The sequence below is a fragment of the Pomacea canaliculata genome, linkage group LG1 (genome assembly GCF_003073045.1).
Source record: "Pomacea canaliculata isolate SZHN2017 linkage group LG1, ASM307304v1, whole genome shotgun sequence".
Lineage (NCBI taxonomy): Eukaryota > Metazoa > Mollusca > Gastropoda > Architaenioglossa > Ampullariidae > Pomacea > Pomacea canaliculata.
The window spans coordinates 8,167,192-8,182,280 of NC_037590.1; the positions used below are offsets into that span (position 1 = coordinate 8,167,192).

The window sequence follows — 15,089 nt, forward strand, 5'->3', positions numbered from 1 at the left end:
ATATTAGGAATGTAGTTTTTTTCCCTTACTGGCAAAGAGAGATGTTTTGGTGCGATTCATATGTTAATCACGCACCTGTCGGTGCAATTGTCAGCTATTTTTTCACCGTGACCATAAATTATAGGTTTTTATAAGCGAAAATTGTAGGATTTTGTTCTTATTTACAATATTCGTCAAATTCGGTGCTACCCATAAGGCAATAACACAAAATGGATTCTTTCACGAGTGTTCGTGCAGCAAGAACTGCAATCAGTTTCTTCAAATCTGCTTCTTTACGCCAATGTGCACTAGGTCAGATCATGGAAATATTGTTTTTAAAAAATGTTTTGTGAATAGGAGCGTTATAATGTTCTGTTATTTATATTGCGGTATTTAGTGGTAGCGTTTTGTCCGATTTGTTGTTGCCAGTTTAGCTTTGGAAGCAATGTTCAATGTCCTTCGGTTGTGTAAGTCAGAAGTGTAGCCTGTGTTTCCCCATCAAAAAGTAAAAATGGGTTTCAAACCTTCTGCTTAAGTTTTAAGAGGTTTCGATATATTTGGTCTATGTTATTTACTTTTAATTTGTAATTTGACTTTTTTGCACATTCTATGCGGCAATTACGAAGTACGTGTGCTCTCTCTTTTATCTCCATTTCATTATTATGATACAGTATACAGAGGTATCGATGTTCAAGTATTCATTTAGCTTGTTGCACATCTTACTACAGTAGTGTACCTACACCACTGTCATCGCATTTGAACCCCACTTTTAAAGAATCTTGATGCATTCAGAACATGGTGGAATGACATGCTTAAAGATCTCTCTTCTCTGTATTATGTTTTTGCGTGTGCATAGATGAGATCAAGAGTAGCGACATCTCTGCATATTTATTTAATCTTCTTTCTTGTTCCTATTCGCCCCCATTGGAGCATAGGGCGCAATCACACCCCGCCATCAGACCTGGTTCTGGATGTCCCTTTCCAGTTGGGACATATTTAATACGAACCACTAATTTAAAAATAAACAAAGACTGTCATGTAAAGTCTAGATTAAATTGATAGCCACCCTTAAATGGCCTGAGGATATTTTTCAACTCACCCACACCAGTCTTTTGAGCCTGGGATGATTCAGTGTTGGGATGATATGGTCATGGCTTGGACAGTTTTACTCATGTGTTTTACTTGGAGCAAAATGACCAGCCTACTCATAGACGCACATGCACGCATATCACAGTATGTTTTATAAGATTAGAAATTATTGTTGTTACCAGTTTTCAGTAATTCGTACACAAAAACTATGACAATAGAAAAAAAAGTGGTTAACCAGTTTAGATTTTAATGATTCAAGACTTTTTGTTCTTTCTTTAGGTACTGCTACATTGCCAGAAAGCAGATATTTAAGTACTGTAGCTGTCAGCAAGCAAACAACACAATGTTGTCATCATGGGCACAAAATACAATTAAAATTTCGATGTGTAACCAGCCTGGCAGAACAGTTTCAGGAAGCATATTCAGCCAAGCAGAAGACAACAAATTTTCTATCCTTATTTCGAACAGAAGAAAGTGAACCAGTGGGTGGTCCTTTGATACTTACCATTTAATTTTTATTATCCTGTTTTAATTCCACTTTGCTATAACCCAGAAACTGTGGCATTCAAATGATGCTGAAATGTTAGATATAAATTATGAGCATAAATTATACTTCTCTCTTTTGGTGTACTTAGTATTCATAAGAAATGGCACATGGTATGGCATGCTGTAGAGAAAATAGAGACTTTTTTTAAAGTGTGCTCATAATGCAAAATATCTTTATAGTAAATCCCCTGCATTAAAACGTTTCCTATTGCAAAATTAACAAATTTTCTCAGATGTATTTCGCTATGTAAACGTCATCTCTTTTATAACTACTGCCCAAATGTGACTTAAAACTAACAGTTTGTGCTTATTATGGGTTGTTTTTTTTTCTTTGCTAGAGTCAAGTATTGGAAAGCAATATGTACATTTTTAAATAGACTGCCTCTGGTTGAATTTCATACTAAGATTCCTATCATTTATGACTTGATTATGTGGATTTTAGTTAATGTTAATAGGAAGATTTTATTGTTATTACATCAAACACCACTAATGCCACGAAGTGGGGTTAGTGGTGACCAAATCTAGCATATTCATCCTTTGATCAACATGTGATGCTTATTGCTCAAGGTTGTAAAAATATTCTACAAACCTGTTTCTTATTTTTACATAGAGTATTGCAGTAGTTGGTTTAGCACTAGTGCACTAGTGTACCATAACTCTGATGCATCCTTGTGAGAGAGCAGCCCACAGTTTTTGTGGAAGATAAAACGTTGAGTTTTTTCCCCATGTAATTCAGTGTTGAAGAATGTTGTTAATTATCACAATCCTTGTTTATTTCATGTTTATTTGTAGCATCTATTTTTGACAGGCTCGGCAGTCCATGGATCAAGAGGGAATGTTTTATACGGTGGCTGAAGCAGATGTTAAACAGGTCTTTGAGAAAGGGTTACCTTTGCATTTTACCAGGCAGGTTGGTATTAGCATTAGAAGACATCTCCCTTTAACCCTAGTGAGCATACTGTACAAGAGGATCAGAAAGGTCTAAACATTGAAATGTTTTGTCAATGCTGATGGCATATTTGGCACATCGTCTTATCTCAAAGCAGATTTTATTTTAGTGAAAAAACTACACCCACAAATTTATTACCACCAACAATAAAACTGATAACTATTCTTACCTTAATATGCTGATTTCCATTTTTATTTCCAATGTAAGAAAAGGCTGTTGTATAAATGTAGTCAGTTGAAAATATTCCAATAACTATACCTTCAACTTATTGAACCTATTTATGGTCCTTTAAACAAAAATAATTGATATCATATTATTTTTGCTGTTATTGTCATCATCCACTCCTTACACTCAAACATGTAAATCTTGTCTCTGATCGGAACTATAAATAACAGGGGAATTTTTTAGCCATGTGTTTTGTCTTTTAGAGAAAGATCTAAAGGAAAGCAATTCTAGAAATTTTTACTTAACATTTTTTGAATGCCTTTCCTTGTAAAATTGATTGTTCTTTAGTGAAAAAGAAAAATTCAGAATCAACACAAGCTTGTAAAGCTTTCACAATTATAATGTGATATCATTGCGATTTTGTTCAAAGTGTCAAATTGTTGAGCATGTTACATGATGTAATGCTAAAACAATTTGAACTTTGGTGCTAACATAATTTTCTGCGATAAAATTACTCTGATAAAGAAATCTGGATGCAAGAGTCAGAGCAGACCTAATAGTTATACATTTTGCAAGATATAAGCATTGAATAAAAAGCGTACATTATTATGTTTCTTTTCATTTAGGGATCACTAATTTGTGATTGCTTTTTCTTTCCTTTGATTTTGTAGTCGAAAACTTTTAATGAGACATGTTTCATGGTTCGTCGACCAGCATTACAAGTGATCGAGCATTTAAAAAATCTGAATCTTGAGCATCCAGTTCCGCGTTTTGTGCTCTGTATCCTTTCTTACATTAAGAAATTTGTACAATGAATATTGAGTTGGGTTTTTTGTTTGTTTTTTTGTTTTGTTTTTTTTTCTTTATTTTGGAACTTAAGGTTTATTTAAGGAGAGTGCAGATTTAAAGCTACTATAGGTGGAGTCAGGGTTTTGGTTATGGTGAGTTCAGATTTAAGGCTAGTTTGGTTGGATAGAGGAATGTAAAGCATTTATGAGGGAAATAGTTGTTTGGACTAAGAATTATCAACTTGATTTTTGTTTTTCCTTTTGGGGGCTTGTGCTTTTAACTTTTAAATTCTTTTCTCATTGATCCTTTAGTTTTCTTTTTTTAGATCACTTGATTTTATTGTGTTCAAAATAATTCAGATATGTCATCCTTAAAACATGGCTCAGATGGGAAGAGGGGCAGTGGAAAATCACTGACAATTGCTCATGTGTTGCACTTCTGCTTCCAAGAAAAATGGCTCCTTGTTCATGTTGCCTTGGGTACCTGCACTTTATTATCATTCTACCAAACATATTATTTCTTAAAGGTAGACTATGCAATGTCTTTTCAAAGGTGGATACTTTTACAAGTTTATAAACGGGAAACTTGTAAATGGTGTTGATTAAAAGATAACAGCATAGATAAAGGTACTGTTGCACAAAATGGTCCTTGTAAATGCATTGAAGATGTTTTTAAATACAGCGGCTGCTTTTTGACCTGTATTTTTTTGACATCTTAATAGCTCCTGAATTCAATCGCAAGCAGCAGGAAATTTCCCCATCATCACACAAACCAGGCCGCATGGATTTGCCTGTTGAAGCAGCAGATTGGCTCGTTCACTTTCGTAATCAGAATCTACCTTTTCTGAAAGACATCAAGGTTTTTTTTGCTTTGAAATTTGATGATTCTTTAGGTCGGAAACATAATTTTAGTAAGTTATTAAGCAAAAAAAAAAATTAAATAAAAGATTAAGCTTTCTGCAGCTTTCTCTGCCTGGTGAATTTCAAACTCACTACAAAGATAGTATTTGATGTATCATTTACATTACCGCAGAGTTGAACAGCCAACACATTCTTTTTCAGACCAGTCAGAAATATGTGTGGAGTAAGAGGGAGGCTACAGAGGAAGGAAGTTCACTTTTGGAACTCATTGAGTTTGTGAGTTGTTTTTCCATGCTTCTAGGTTATAGCATCATAAACTGCATTGCTTACATTACATTTTACTTCACTTTATAATTTTTTTTCTCTCTCAATAGGGTCTAAACAGAATGAAGTTTTCATCAGATTGTGTTGGAGCAATTCTTAAGGAGATTCGTACCCAAGCAGCAGTACGCAAGTGAGTGGAACACATGGGAACTTTATCCTTAAAACATCTATCTCCTATGTGATTTTATTTAAGAAAAGTAGTTCTTAAACTGAGTTTAAATACTACCCTACAATTAAAATAATTGATATTAAATGTAGAATCAAAGCCATGTATATAGTGTGTAAAGTTTACTTTAAGGAAATGTAAAATAGTTTAAATATTTGAGTACAATGAAAAACAGTTTCTTAGACATAAAGTTGCCAGTTATCTGCAGATTATGAAGCAGTATTACATATAAAGGCAACAATTAGGTGAACGGGCTATTTCTTTTTATAGATAGCTCTATTAATAATCTTTTAGATGTGCATCTAGTTTATCTTCTCAAAGTTTAAGCATGTTTATTTTTTTACATCTGTCAAAAACATTTAATGGACCTTAAAACTAGCAAATATAATTGTCTTTAGGCAAAGTTGTCATTACACCAGTCTTGATGTTAAGTCAAAAATTAAACATGGTGTCATATTTTAAAAATAGGCTGAAAGTTTTGGTTGCTGTTGATGGTGTAAATGCTTTCTGGAACCGGACAGGTATCAAGACACCGGAGCGAGAGATGGTACTTTATTTTTCCTTTTATTTTTAAAAGGATTAATTTTTTTACATTCACCAGCTTCTTTTGTTTTTTTCTTTACATTTTTGTCAAGCTTCGTAGTGTGATAAAATCATAAAATGAAATATTTTGAATATCACTCTAAATGTTAAATAAAACTTTTTGTTATGTGAAATGTGTAAATTTGTAATGTGGCGTGACTTTTTTTTAAGTGCAAAGGATGCATGATGTATAAAAGGATGCATTTGATATGCAGCTTAATACACTTTAATTGTTTTCTCTAATTTTTTCAGCTTATGGCTGGACAGATCTCTCTTGTTCACAACTTTAAGAAAATGCTGCTGTCTAACTGGGTAAGACTGCTATTTCTTTGTTGTTGTTGTCCATTTTAAAAGTTTTTGCTTTTATTTGATAAATTACCAGCTGGATAAACATTTAGGTTGGCCTACCCAGATGCCATGAATACATGGCTACCCATCTTCGCTTCCAGTAGAGACCGTGCTGTGTTATCATTTCTTTGTAGGCACCTACCCTTAATTTCTCTAAATTTGTATTCCCCTATATCCCAGCCAGACAACTACACTCTTTGCCTGATGACCATATTCCAACTATTCCTGTCACCAGAACAATGGAACTCTCTACCTACCCTTCCATATCTGCCACTTATTCATCATTCAGTAGTTTTTTAAATGTGTACTGAAAACACTTTTTCCTTGAGCATAACTCCTAACAACTGCACAAAATGCTAGGCCTTTTTCAACTCCCCCCCCTCTAAATTCCCTTTATTGCTACTTCTTTACTCATCTTCCTCTGCTGAATTATGACACTCGTAGTTCATGTTATCCGATTCCTCTTTGCATTTTCTTTATTTGTCTTTTATTAGTCATCAGTACTGTTGTTCATCTCTGCGTTACTTCTTATGTAGTCCATGTTTCATTCTTGTTGCAAGCGCTAAGAGCGCCCCTTATGTGTGGAAGTATGCAGTATACACATAATGCATTTATTAATTATTATTACTCAGCTTAACTAGTCTAACAGGCTTGGTAAAAGTGTTTTATGAATATAGGAAATACGAAAATATAAGTGCACTAACCATATGGCTAGGGAATTTTCTGTGAGAATGCACAAGAATGAGTGTGCGAGATGATTTTTAACAGCATGAAAAATGAAAACTTGCCCAGTTTTGATCAGTGCATTTTAACTTGTATGTGTGCAGACAAGTGGTGCTGTTTTATGTTCAGTAGATATTTCTGCCAAGCCTTTGCAATCCAGAGAACAGCATACACCTCGGTATCTTCTTGGAAAGGAAGTATGCATCAGACAATAGATTGCTGGTGGTTTTGAATATGGCTTACAATTTGACCATGTAACCATAGCTGTTTGAACATGGCTTATGATTTTGACTGTATTATAACCATATACAGACAACACATAATAATAAAATGATTAGAGGTGTATGCTATTTTAAAGCAAACTAGCAGTATAATAAAAATAAGGTTCATTTATAGAGTGCATTATCCCACATCAAAGGTTAGCTCAAAGCACTTAATGAAAAAATATAAACGCACAATAAAAATATAAACACATGGAACTGAACATGCAAACAATATTTATCGAATGCTATATTGCAGGATGGAAGATGTGTAGTTTATATTTGCTCCCAGCTTAGTCTAGTTGAACTGTAAGCAAGGCTTACCTACTCACACCACAGTTTCAGTAAAGTAAAAGTTGACTAGATGTAGCACCCTCTTCCTACCTGTTGGGCTTTCCCTACCTGTTACCCTACAGCTTAAGGCGCTTCACAGTAGGTGAAGTCAAAATAAGATGATGAGATAACAGAATGGTGTAGGTTGTAGCAGACTGTACTCCACACCAAAGGAGGTAATTTATATATACATATACAGAATAAACAAGAGTTCACATAGGAAACAAGCTGTAAGGCACATCTTTATTCAATGTTTCTTCAAGCACCACATCCAATATAGACGAACCAAGTTGCATTGAAACGCAAAATGAGCTCCAACACTCACAAAAGTCTGCTGAGCATTAGAGATCAAACTGAATAGGAAGTCATAGTCAAATGAACTGTTGATCATAAAATCTCCACATCAAAATGGAATCAAAGGCACAGCACAATCCAAACACAGAGATGTCAAAAACACACTCTAACAAGTCCAAGAAGATGTCAAATTAGATAAAAATTTGACAGATCACATCATCCTACAGCCAGTTACGCAAAGGGACATCACTCTTTCACCAGGTAGAGCATGCAAAACATTTTGAATATTCAAGACATTGTGAAGATGGTAAACTGACCAAAATGGTATTTAAAAATCAATACTGAATATTCAGCACATCATTAACATGATGCACTCACCAGACTAACGTTTAATTTAATCTAAACATTTAACACATCACTGTTAACATGGTACAACAGACTGGCATTCAAAAGCTTTTCACTTTCCTGCATGTGGCTTTAGTTAAAACTTCCACATAAAAATGTTGAAATATTCTTCTAATGAATTTTTTGTTTGTTTGTTGATTATCACAGGGCTTTGAGTGGTTTGATCCATTTATTCCTATACATGTTCCTGACTACAATGATAAAGAAGCATACAGCTGCCTCGAATACTATTTGGATCGCCACTGGATTCAACATGAAGGAGGTTTGTGTTGTGCCAGACACTGTCACACTGTTGTTGATCAGTAATTTAAATTTCTGTAAAGTGACCAGCATATGTATTATTAGAGTATGTCATTCCTTTGTATGACCAGAATGCGACCTGAACACCTGGGGAATAAATTATGATAATGTTAGACATATTCCTATCCTCTCTCACCAAGGTGGATTTTTGTGCACATTTTCTTTAGACCATATAAGGCATGTTTGATAAGGTTTGGGGAAAAGGGCACAAATGTTCTAAAACAAGGCCTATTGTTTGCATGTTTTCCAGCTTACATAGAAGTTTTAAAATGTGCAATTTATTGTGTTTCAGCTCAAACTGAGGAAGGGAAGAAAGAGCTGTTATTCTTAAGCAACAAAAACCCATTCCAGCTTCTCCAAATTTGCTCTTCAAAATGATCTTTTCTGTAGTTAATGTTTTACATAAAACTGGACAAAAAGAGGGTGAAAGTAAATCATGATAGACAAACTGTTCACCAGTCAGAATAAAATGACGAGACTGCCGCATGTGGTTGGTTTTATTCTGGTTTTCAACTACTTTGAAAAGAGTCGGGTGATTTTCCTTATGGTTAAAACAGTGGAACCTCAATTTTCTGGTTTAATGGCCATCGACCGTCATCCAGATAATCAAAAATCTAAAAATTTGCAAATGCTAGAGTGGGTGCTGTACAGTGAAATTCTTGCCTATCTTGTGCTTATGAAGTTTTCTTGGAAAAAATCAGAGAGGAGATGCTGATTTGTATTCTTGTAATGCTTCAATTCTATGACTTGCAGAGCTTGTGAAATGTTAGGATGTCACTAAAATTTTAATCTACTTCATGCTCAAGAAAGAAAACTGAGGCTGTGACACAGGTAGTGTACATTCTCGTAGTCAGAATTCTTGGTGGCCTTGTGATATCTAGCAGTTGTTTTTTTTTTTTTTTAGGATGACCCCAGATTACTGAATGCATGGTTAATTGAAGACTGGATAATCGAGATTCCACAGTAGTGTCTAAAAGTATTCTTATTGTCCGATGTAATATGTAAACTGCCTGAATATCAATGAATGTCTTAGAAATTTTTATAAAGAGACGGATTCAGTTGAAACTGTGCATCTATGGTAAAGAGAAGCCTTGATTTTCTAAATTTGTTGCTAAGAATAATAATAAACAGGTGATTTATATAGTGCATGATCTCGCTCATGAAAGAGCGTGCTCTCATTACTTGAGACAAGAACGAGACATGGACAGCATGGAAGGATGGACGGATAACTGCAGACAATAACAGACAAAACATTTAGGCCGCAAAAGGAATCAGGAAACTGTAAAGATGGAGAGTTTCGTGAATCTGCTGAGGAATACGAACAAGCAGGCTGGTCAATGGCGCTTTCCACAGATGACGTCACTATTTAGCCGCGCAAGGGCTTCTGGAAATGCCATGCAGACATCAACGCGCTGGCGTTACCGGCAGTGAGAGAAACCGGTACTTACACATATTTCTAATATACGTCCGTGGTTGGATAAACCATGCCGGCTGGTAACACGCAACTGCACTTAGACAACTTTCTGATCTAAAGAATTAATTAAGGGCGCACTTTCATCCATACATGTGGAACAACCTTTTGTTACCCATATAAAGGAGGCCAGCAAAATTAAAACCGTACAAACACAATTCCCATAAATCTAGTACTTTTGCAATATCATATATTACTTTCAGCTTTTAAATTGTTCTTGTTATTTGGTTCCTCTTTGTGTTGTGTGTATTTGATTTTATTTTTCGTTTAGTACAGTTGTTGATTCTTTTATAGTTCATATATTGTTATTTCTTTGTTTTCCTGTCTCTCGTATACTGTCCATGTTTCATTCTTGTTCTTAAGTGCTAAGAGCATGCTCCTTAGGAGTTCACATGAGTATGTTCTTTACCAGTTTTGCATTATTAAATTATTCTGAGGGAGTGGGGTGGATGTCGACTCCGCCTGCGTAACCGCGCACGAACACTAGTGCAAGTCTGAAAAAAACAAATTCTATGTATAATGAGATACAAATGGAAACTACATTTATTTTTTTCAAAAAGTACACAAAAATGGTGTCTCCACATACCCACCCACTCGTACGAATTGACTAGTGTGGTGGCCGCGGCAGTGATCATTTTTAGCCATAAGAAAGATAACTCTTAACTATCTTGAGTATCACGCCTCAAGCTTGGAAGAGCGGAAAGAACGTGTGAAAAGATGCCTACTTTCAATAACATATTGAAATAATTGTAATTAAAACTTGTCAAATGTACCTATTGATGTTTGACTGATGTTAACCCGAATTGTGAGGCATATTAAAATATCAAATCATCTGGTTCTGGACTATGGCAAGCTTTAAAAAAAATTCATGAAGTTTTCGTTGAACTTGTCAGTTCTTCGCTCATGCGGTGTTATTGGGGAATGTTTTGTGTGTTGTAGAATCTGGAACGTAAGTGTTTTCTGTGTGCAGTAGTAAAACGAGTAGAACAGCACAGTTACCATTAATAGGACATTAATTAATAGAACTAATTAATATGAATGCATATTGGTCTAATTTTAGTAGGGGATCACGACACCACGCCGCATAAGGATTTGGGAGGTGGTGGTGAATGGTTAGACTAGGATTAGAGGTTAGAGTTTTGATTAGGTTAATGGTAGAAGTAGGATTTTTCGATTTCAGCGTATATGTTGTAGAATCCATAATCGGTTTCAGTAGACCATAAGCCATTCTAAAGTTGTTCTTAAATGTTATTTTAGATCAATAGTTTTTACGTATCAGTTCCAAGCTGATAATAGTACATATTAGGACTATAGTCCGTGTAGAACTGTAAATCCTTCTTGGATTTTGTTAATCTTTATTAAGAAACCATGTTCTTTACAACATTTAATGCTTTCTCACACTTAGTGTGTGTGTGAGAGAGAGTTTTTACTAAATTAAACTATAAAAAACTGTTTTTCAGCCATTACCCAGGAACATATGTGCTCAGCTGCTTCTTATTCAACATAAATCTATTCAAGTGCTACCAGAATGTCAAATACAGAAGTGTTTGATGTTCAAGAGATTTCTGAAGGTAAAGCAAATGTGCTTTTACCAAAATCTGTATTTTACAATCCTGTTCAAGAGTTTAACAGAGATCTTACCATCAGCATCATCTCATGGTTTGCAGCCACACATTTAGAAGAAAGCAAAAAGAAAACATTTAAAAGTAAAGGTGTTTCAGGAACCAGCACAGAAGACAATTCTCAAGCTTTAAACAGCAATGGGGCACAAGGAAGTAATTCAACAGATGATCACCCTGGTCTTGTTGGTGCAGGTATTAGACACGAGGGCGGTGTGAAGATATTTGAAGGACTAGCAGCATCAGGTTTAAGATCTATTCGTTTTGGTCTTGAAGTACCTGGTGTACAAGAGATAGTGGCAAATGATTTTGATAGAAATGCTGTAGAGTTCATTGAGAAGAATATCACAAAAAACAACCTAAATGGTTTAGTAAGATCCAGCTACAGTGACGCCTCTTCTGTGATGCACCAACACAAGGATCCCAGCAAAAGGTTTGATGTCATTGACCTTGACCCATATGGCAGTTCAGCTCAGTTTTTGGATGCAGCAGTGCAGGCCGTGGGTGAGGGTGGCCTGCTATGCATCACCTGTACAGATGCTGCTGTACTTTGCGGTAATGCTGGTGAAGCATGTTTTGCAAAATATGGTTCCATGTCCCTTCGAGGGAAGTTCTGCCATGAAATGGCACTTCGCATCCTTCTCCACAGCATTGAATCAAATGCTAATCGACATTCACGGTATATTGTACCTCTGCTTTCCCTGAGCATTGACTTTTATGTACGAGTTTTTGTGCGTGTTTACACTGGGCAGAAGCAAGTCAAGATGTCAGTGACTAAGACCTCCATGGTTTACCATTGCACAGGCTGTGGGAGCTTTTCTCTTCAGCCTCTTGCTATCGCTATTCCAACAAAAGGAGGTAACCACAAATTTGTTCCGGGAACAGGCCCACCTGTGGGGGCCCATTGTGAGCACTGCAGCCACAAGCATCAGATTGGGGGACCTATGTGGTCGGCCCCAATTCATGATTCTTCTTTTCTTGACATTATGTTGAGTAGATTGCAGTCAGCCAGCACACTATACAAAACCAGTGAGAGAATGGTAGGCATGTTGAGTGTGGCCAAGGAAGAGCTGCAGGAAGTTCCACTCTATTATGTGCTTGATGATGTCTGCAGTGTTCTTCACTGCTCTCCACCCAACATGCTACAAATGAGGTGAGATGACATTTTTGTTAACATTTAATTTATAGTTCTTAAGCACAGATTTTTTTTCCATACAATTTATGTCTGTTTTTCCCTTAAGCTTGTAAGTGCACAGCTGGCGTGAAGGAGTGGGATAGAAAATGCAGTTTGAATTGACATTAGGTTAATATCCATTTTTTTATTTTGCTTCACAAAGTGACATTTTGGCAACCTACATAACTAGAAAACTGAATAGTTATTCATGATCGTTTGATTTTTCATTCTACATTTTAAGTTTAAAAATTATTTAGTGAAGTAACATGAAATGTCAAATTCAGGACATTTGGGAATTTGCAGATCTGCACTGCTGCATGCTGGTTACAATGTGTCTCTGTCCCATGCTGCCAAGAATTCTTACAAGACAAATGCTCCAGCAAAAGTCATATGGGTAAAGAAATTAATAAAATAATAATGAAAATGAATGAGTCTGTGAATGAATTTAGGGTCGGGGTTCAACAGGCAAATTCTGATGTACTGAAATTGACCACTTGGCCAAGTAGCAGTACTATTACTAGTTCAGTAGTTGTTTTGACATGTTGATTTTTCTAAACTACTACAACAATAATAAGGCTTTTGAGTGGATACACATTGGCAGCTCTTACCTAAACCTGTACCTGTGATTGAATTCTCGCTGCATCAAAGCCATTGTTTAGAACTTTACACAACAGGAAAGAAAATGTAGGGAACAATGTATTACCAATTTAATAGATAGCTTGTAATTTTTTTATAACAAAATTAATGATTGACTTATAATTGTTTGTTTTTATGAAATGCTTTTAGAATTTATACTCTTAATTGTCCAGCATGTTGTGTTTTATGAATGACATAGAGTCAAGACAAATGTGTCAGCAACATTTGGTCATTTTCTGGAATAAAAAAAATCATGTCCACATTCCTGAAAATATTAAATATTACAGACTTGAAGATTAATACAATGAGAATTATTTATTGACTTGAAAATATTTCTGGTATTAGTGAATGAAGAGTCTTTCTTTAGGCACTTAAATAGACCTTAGAATTAGATGATCTAGTAAGATGCTATCATTGTTCATTTTATATGGGATTTGTCTCTAAATGTGGATATCTATTTTTATTGCAGGATATCATGCGCTGTTGGATAAAAGATCATCCAGTCAATACTCGGCGCCTGACAGAAGGTTCTGTGGCCCTAAACATTTTAAAGCAAGAACCTGATCTACAGGCATCATTCCTGCCACATCCTTGTGCTAATCCAGCCTCCAGACAAAAGGGTCTTGTACGGTGGCAGCAGAATCCAGAACGAGAATGGGGTCCCAAACCAAGAGCACGCAGGGAGGGAAACGATGCCAAGAACTTGCAGCAGGTGGAAGAACTGGCTGAGATGAAAAGGAGTCACCCAGAGGTAATATTCCTGGTCATGTCATTCTCATTACTTGTTCATATTGTTCAGTACTTAGTTATCTGCTTTTCCTGTCTGTATATTATCTGCTACAGATTGTAGCTACTTTCAAGACTAACCCTGCCCCTCAGCAATTAGCAAAAGATTTTTGTTTTAACAAAGTGCTATAAACATACATCTCCTTTTAGCAGTTCATTGAAAAACATTTTTTTTTTTTAACTCAGTCCAGCATGGAGGTATTGATGCAGTTGCGATGTAGAAGACATTCACAGGTAAAAATGTATAGGAAGAGTTAAATATCAGCTTTCACAAAGGAAGAATGTAGAGTGTATAGAAATGAAATGTATAGTGTATGAATTACCTTACTGTACTTATTTAAACTTATTCTTATGTTTTGTTTCAGGAAAGAGAATCAGAAGTTGCACAGAAAGTTTCTCGAATGGAAAAGGCATGATATCAGTTTGAAGGCTATTGTAGGCAAGATGCAAAGTTTGAAATGTTCTAGTTTTTGATAAAACGGTATCAACAGCCAATCAAGATCATTTTAATGAATACCATGAAAATGTAGCAGGTGTTGCAAACCTATAAATAAAAATAAGAACTGTTTATTGGTTTTATTGTATTATTGTTTCATATGAACAACATGCAAACAACTTGTAGGAAGAGAGGGAAAACAGGAGGTATGAAAAAAGGACACGCAGAGGTGCTACATCTTGTCATTCAGACTCTTGAAGAAGTTAGCCAGAGTACACAATTCTGCTTTGTTTGAAAGGGTCTACAGAAAAGTGAAGAAGGATTAATGCATTAACAATGTTGCAAAGGAGCTCAAACTGGCAACCTCAACCTTCTATAAAAATTGTACTAAGTGGCTTACAAGCATGATTTATTTACAAGAATATTTCAAATTACAAATCAGTATTACAAAGCAAATTACAATAACACAACAGTTTTATCACAGTATCAGTCATGACAAATTATTTTTCATCATGTCAAATGTACTTCTCATCAGTCATCCTCCTACCAAAATGTAAATGCCACTTAAACATTTTAAGTGACTGCATAAACAATGTGTTGAAAGTCAACGAGTATTATTAAAATAGCTGTCATTCTCAAAAGATTGAAAACATAACTTTACTTTTGTAGCAGCAGATGGCACAGATAAATATGGATGAATAATCAACTTTCATTAAAATTGTTCTTAACCACCAGTCTGCACCACTCTCAAGACTGTTTAACATCATTCCATGATTGAACCGTGGTTCAAGAAATGTAACTGCTCAACATGACCGGAAGTATCTTTAGTTGGTTCTTCCACCCAAAAAGCAATGC

The 15,089-nt window shown here is 35.5% G+C and overlaps 2 protein-coding genes across 3 annotated transcripts; both read left to right on the forward strand.

Moving 5' to 3' along the window:
• Window positions 1–52: 52 nt before the first annotated feature.
• LOC112557479 (28S ribosomal protein S29, mitochondrial-like) lies at window positions 53–8,598 on the forward strand. The gene is made up of 13 exons (XM_025227368.1): window positions 53–291; window positions 1,348–1,550; window positions 2,423–2,524; window positions 3,400–3,508; window positions 3,904–3,996; window positions 4,239–4,375; window positions 4,579–4,653; window positions 4,752–4,831; window positions 5,336–5,414; window positions 5,702–5,761; window positions 6,625–6,717; window positions 7,960–8,074; window positions 8,405–8,598. Exons 1-13 carry the CDS (start codon window positions 210–212, stop codon window positions 8,488–8,490), a joined length of 1,314 nt encoding a protein of 437 aa, XP_025083153.1. The 5' UTR covers window positions 53–209; the 3' UTR covers window positions 8,491–8,598.
• Window positions 8,599–10,254: 1,656 nt separating this feature from the next.
• On the forward strand, window positions 10,255–14,366 carry LOC112557466 (tRNA (guanine(26)-N(2))-dimethyltransferase-like). 2 transcript variants are annotated; one of them, XM_025227347.1, is made up of 5 exons: window positions 10,255–10,532; window positions 11,044–12,355; window positions 12,680–12,770; window positions 13,482–13,763; window positions 14,164–14,366. In XM_025227347.1, the coding sequence occupies exons 2-5, from the start codon at window positions 11,112–11,114 to the stop codon at window positions 14,212–14,214; spliced, it is 1,668 nt and encodes a 555-aa protein (XP_025083132.1). In that variant the 5' UTR covers window positions 10,255–10,532; window positions 11,044–11,111; the 3' UTR covers window positions 14,215–14,366. The 2 variants fall into 2 exon arrangements, with proteins under 2 accessions (XP_025083132.1, XP_025083139.1); XM_025227354.1 differs by having other exon boundaries at window positions 10,273–10,332.
• The last annotated feature ends 723 nt before the right edge of the window (window positions 14,367–15,089 follow it).

Coding starts and splice junctions, on each gene's coding strand:
- LOC112557479 (XM_025227368.1), top strand. CDS start 210: ATGGATTCTTTCACGAGTGTTCGTGCAGCAAGAACTGCAATCAGTTTC. Junction 4,832..5,335: donor ACCCAAGCAGCAGTACGCAA/GTGAGTGGAACA, acceptor TTTTAAAAATAG/GCTGAAAGTTTTGGTTGCTG. Junction 5,762..6,624: donor AAATGCTGCTGTCTAACTGG/GTAAGACTGCTA, acceptor GTATGTGTGCAG/ACAAGTGGTGCTGTTTTATG.
- LOC112557466 (XM_025227347.1), top strand. CDS start 11,112: ATGTCAAATACAGAAGTGTTTGATGTTCAAGAGATTTCTGAAGGTAAA. Junction 12,771..13,481: donor CTCCAGCAAAAGTCATATGG/GTAAAGAAATTA, acceptor TTTTTATTGCAG/GATATCATGCGCTGTTGGAT. Junction 13,764..14,163: donor TGAAAAGGAGTCACCCAGAG/GTAATATTCCTG, acceptor GTTTTGTTTCAG/GAAAGAGAATCAGAAGTTGC.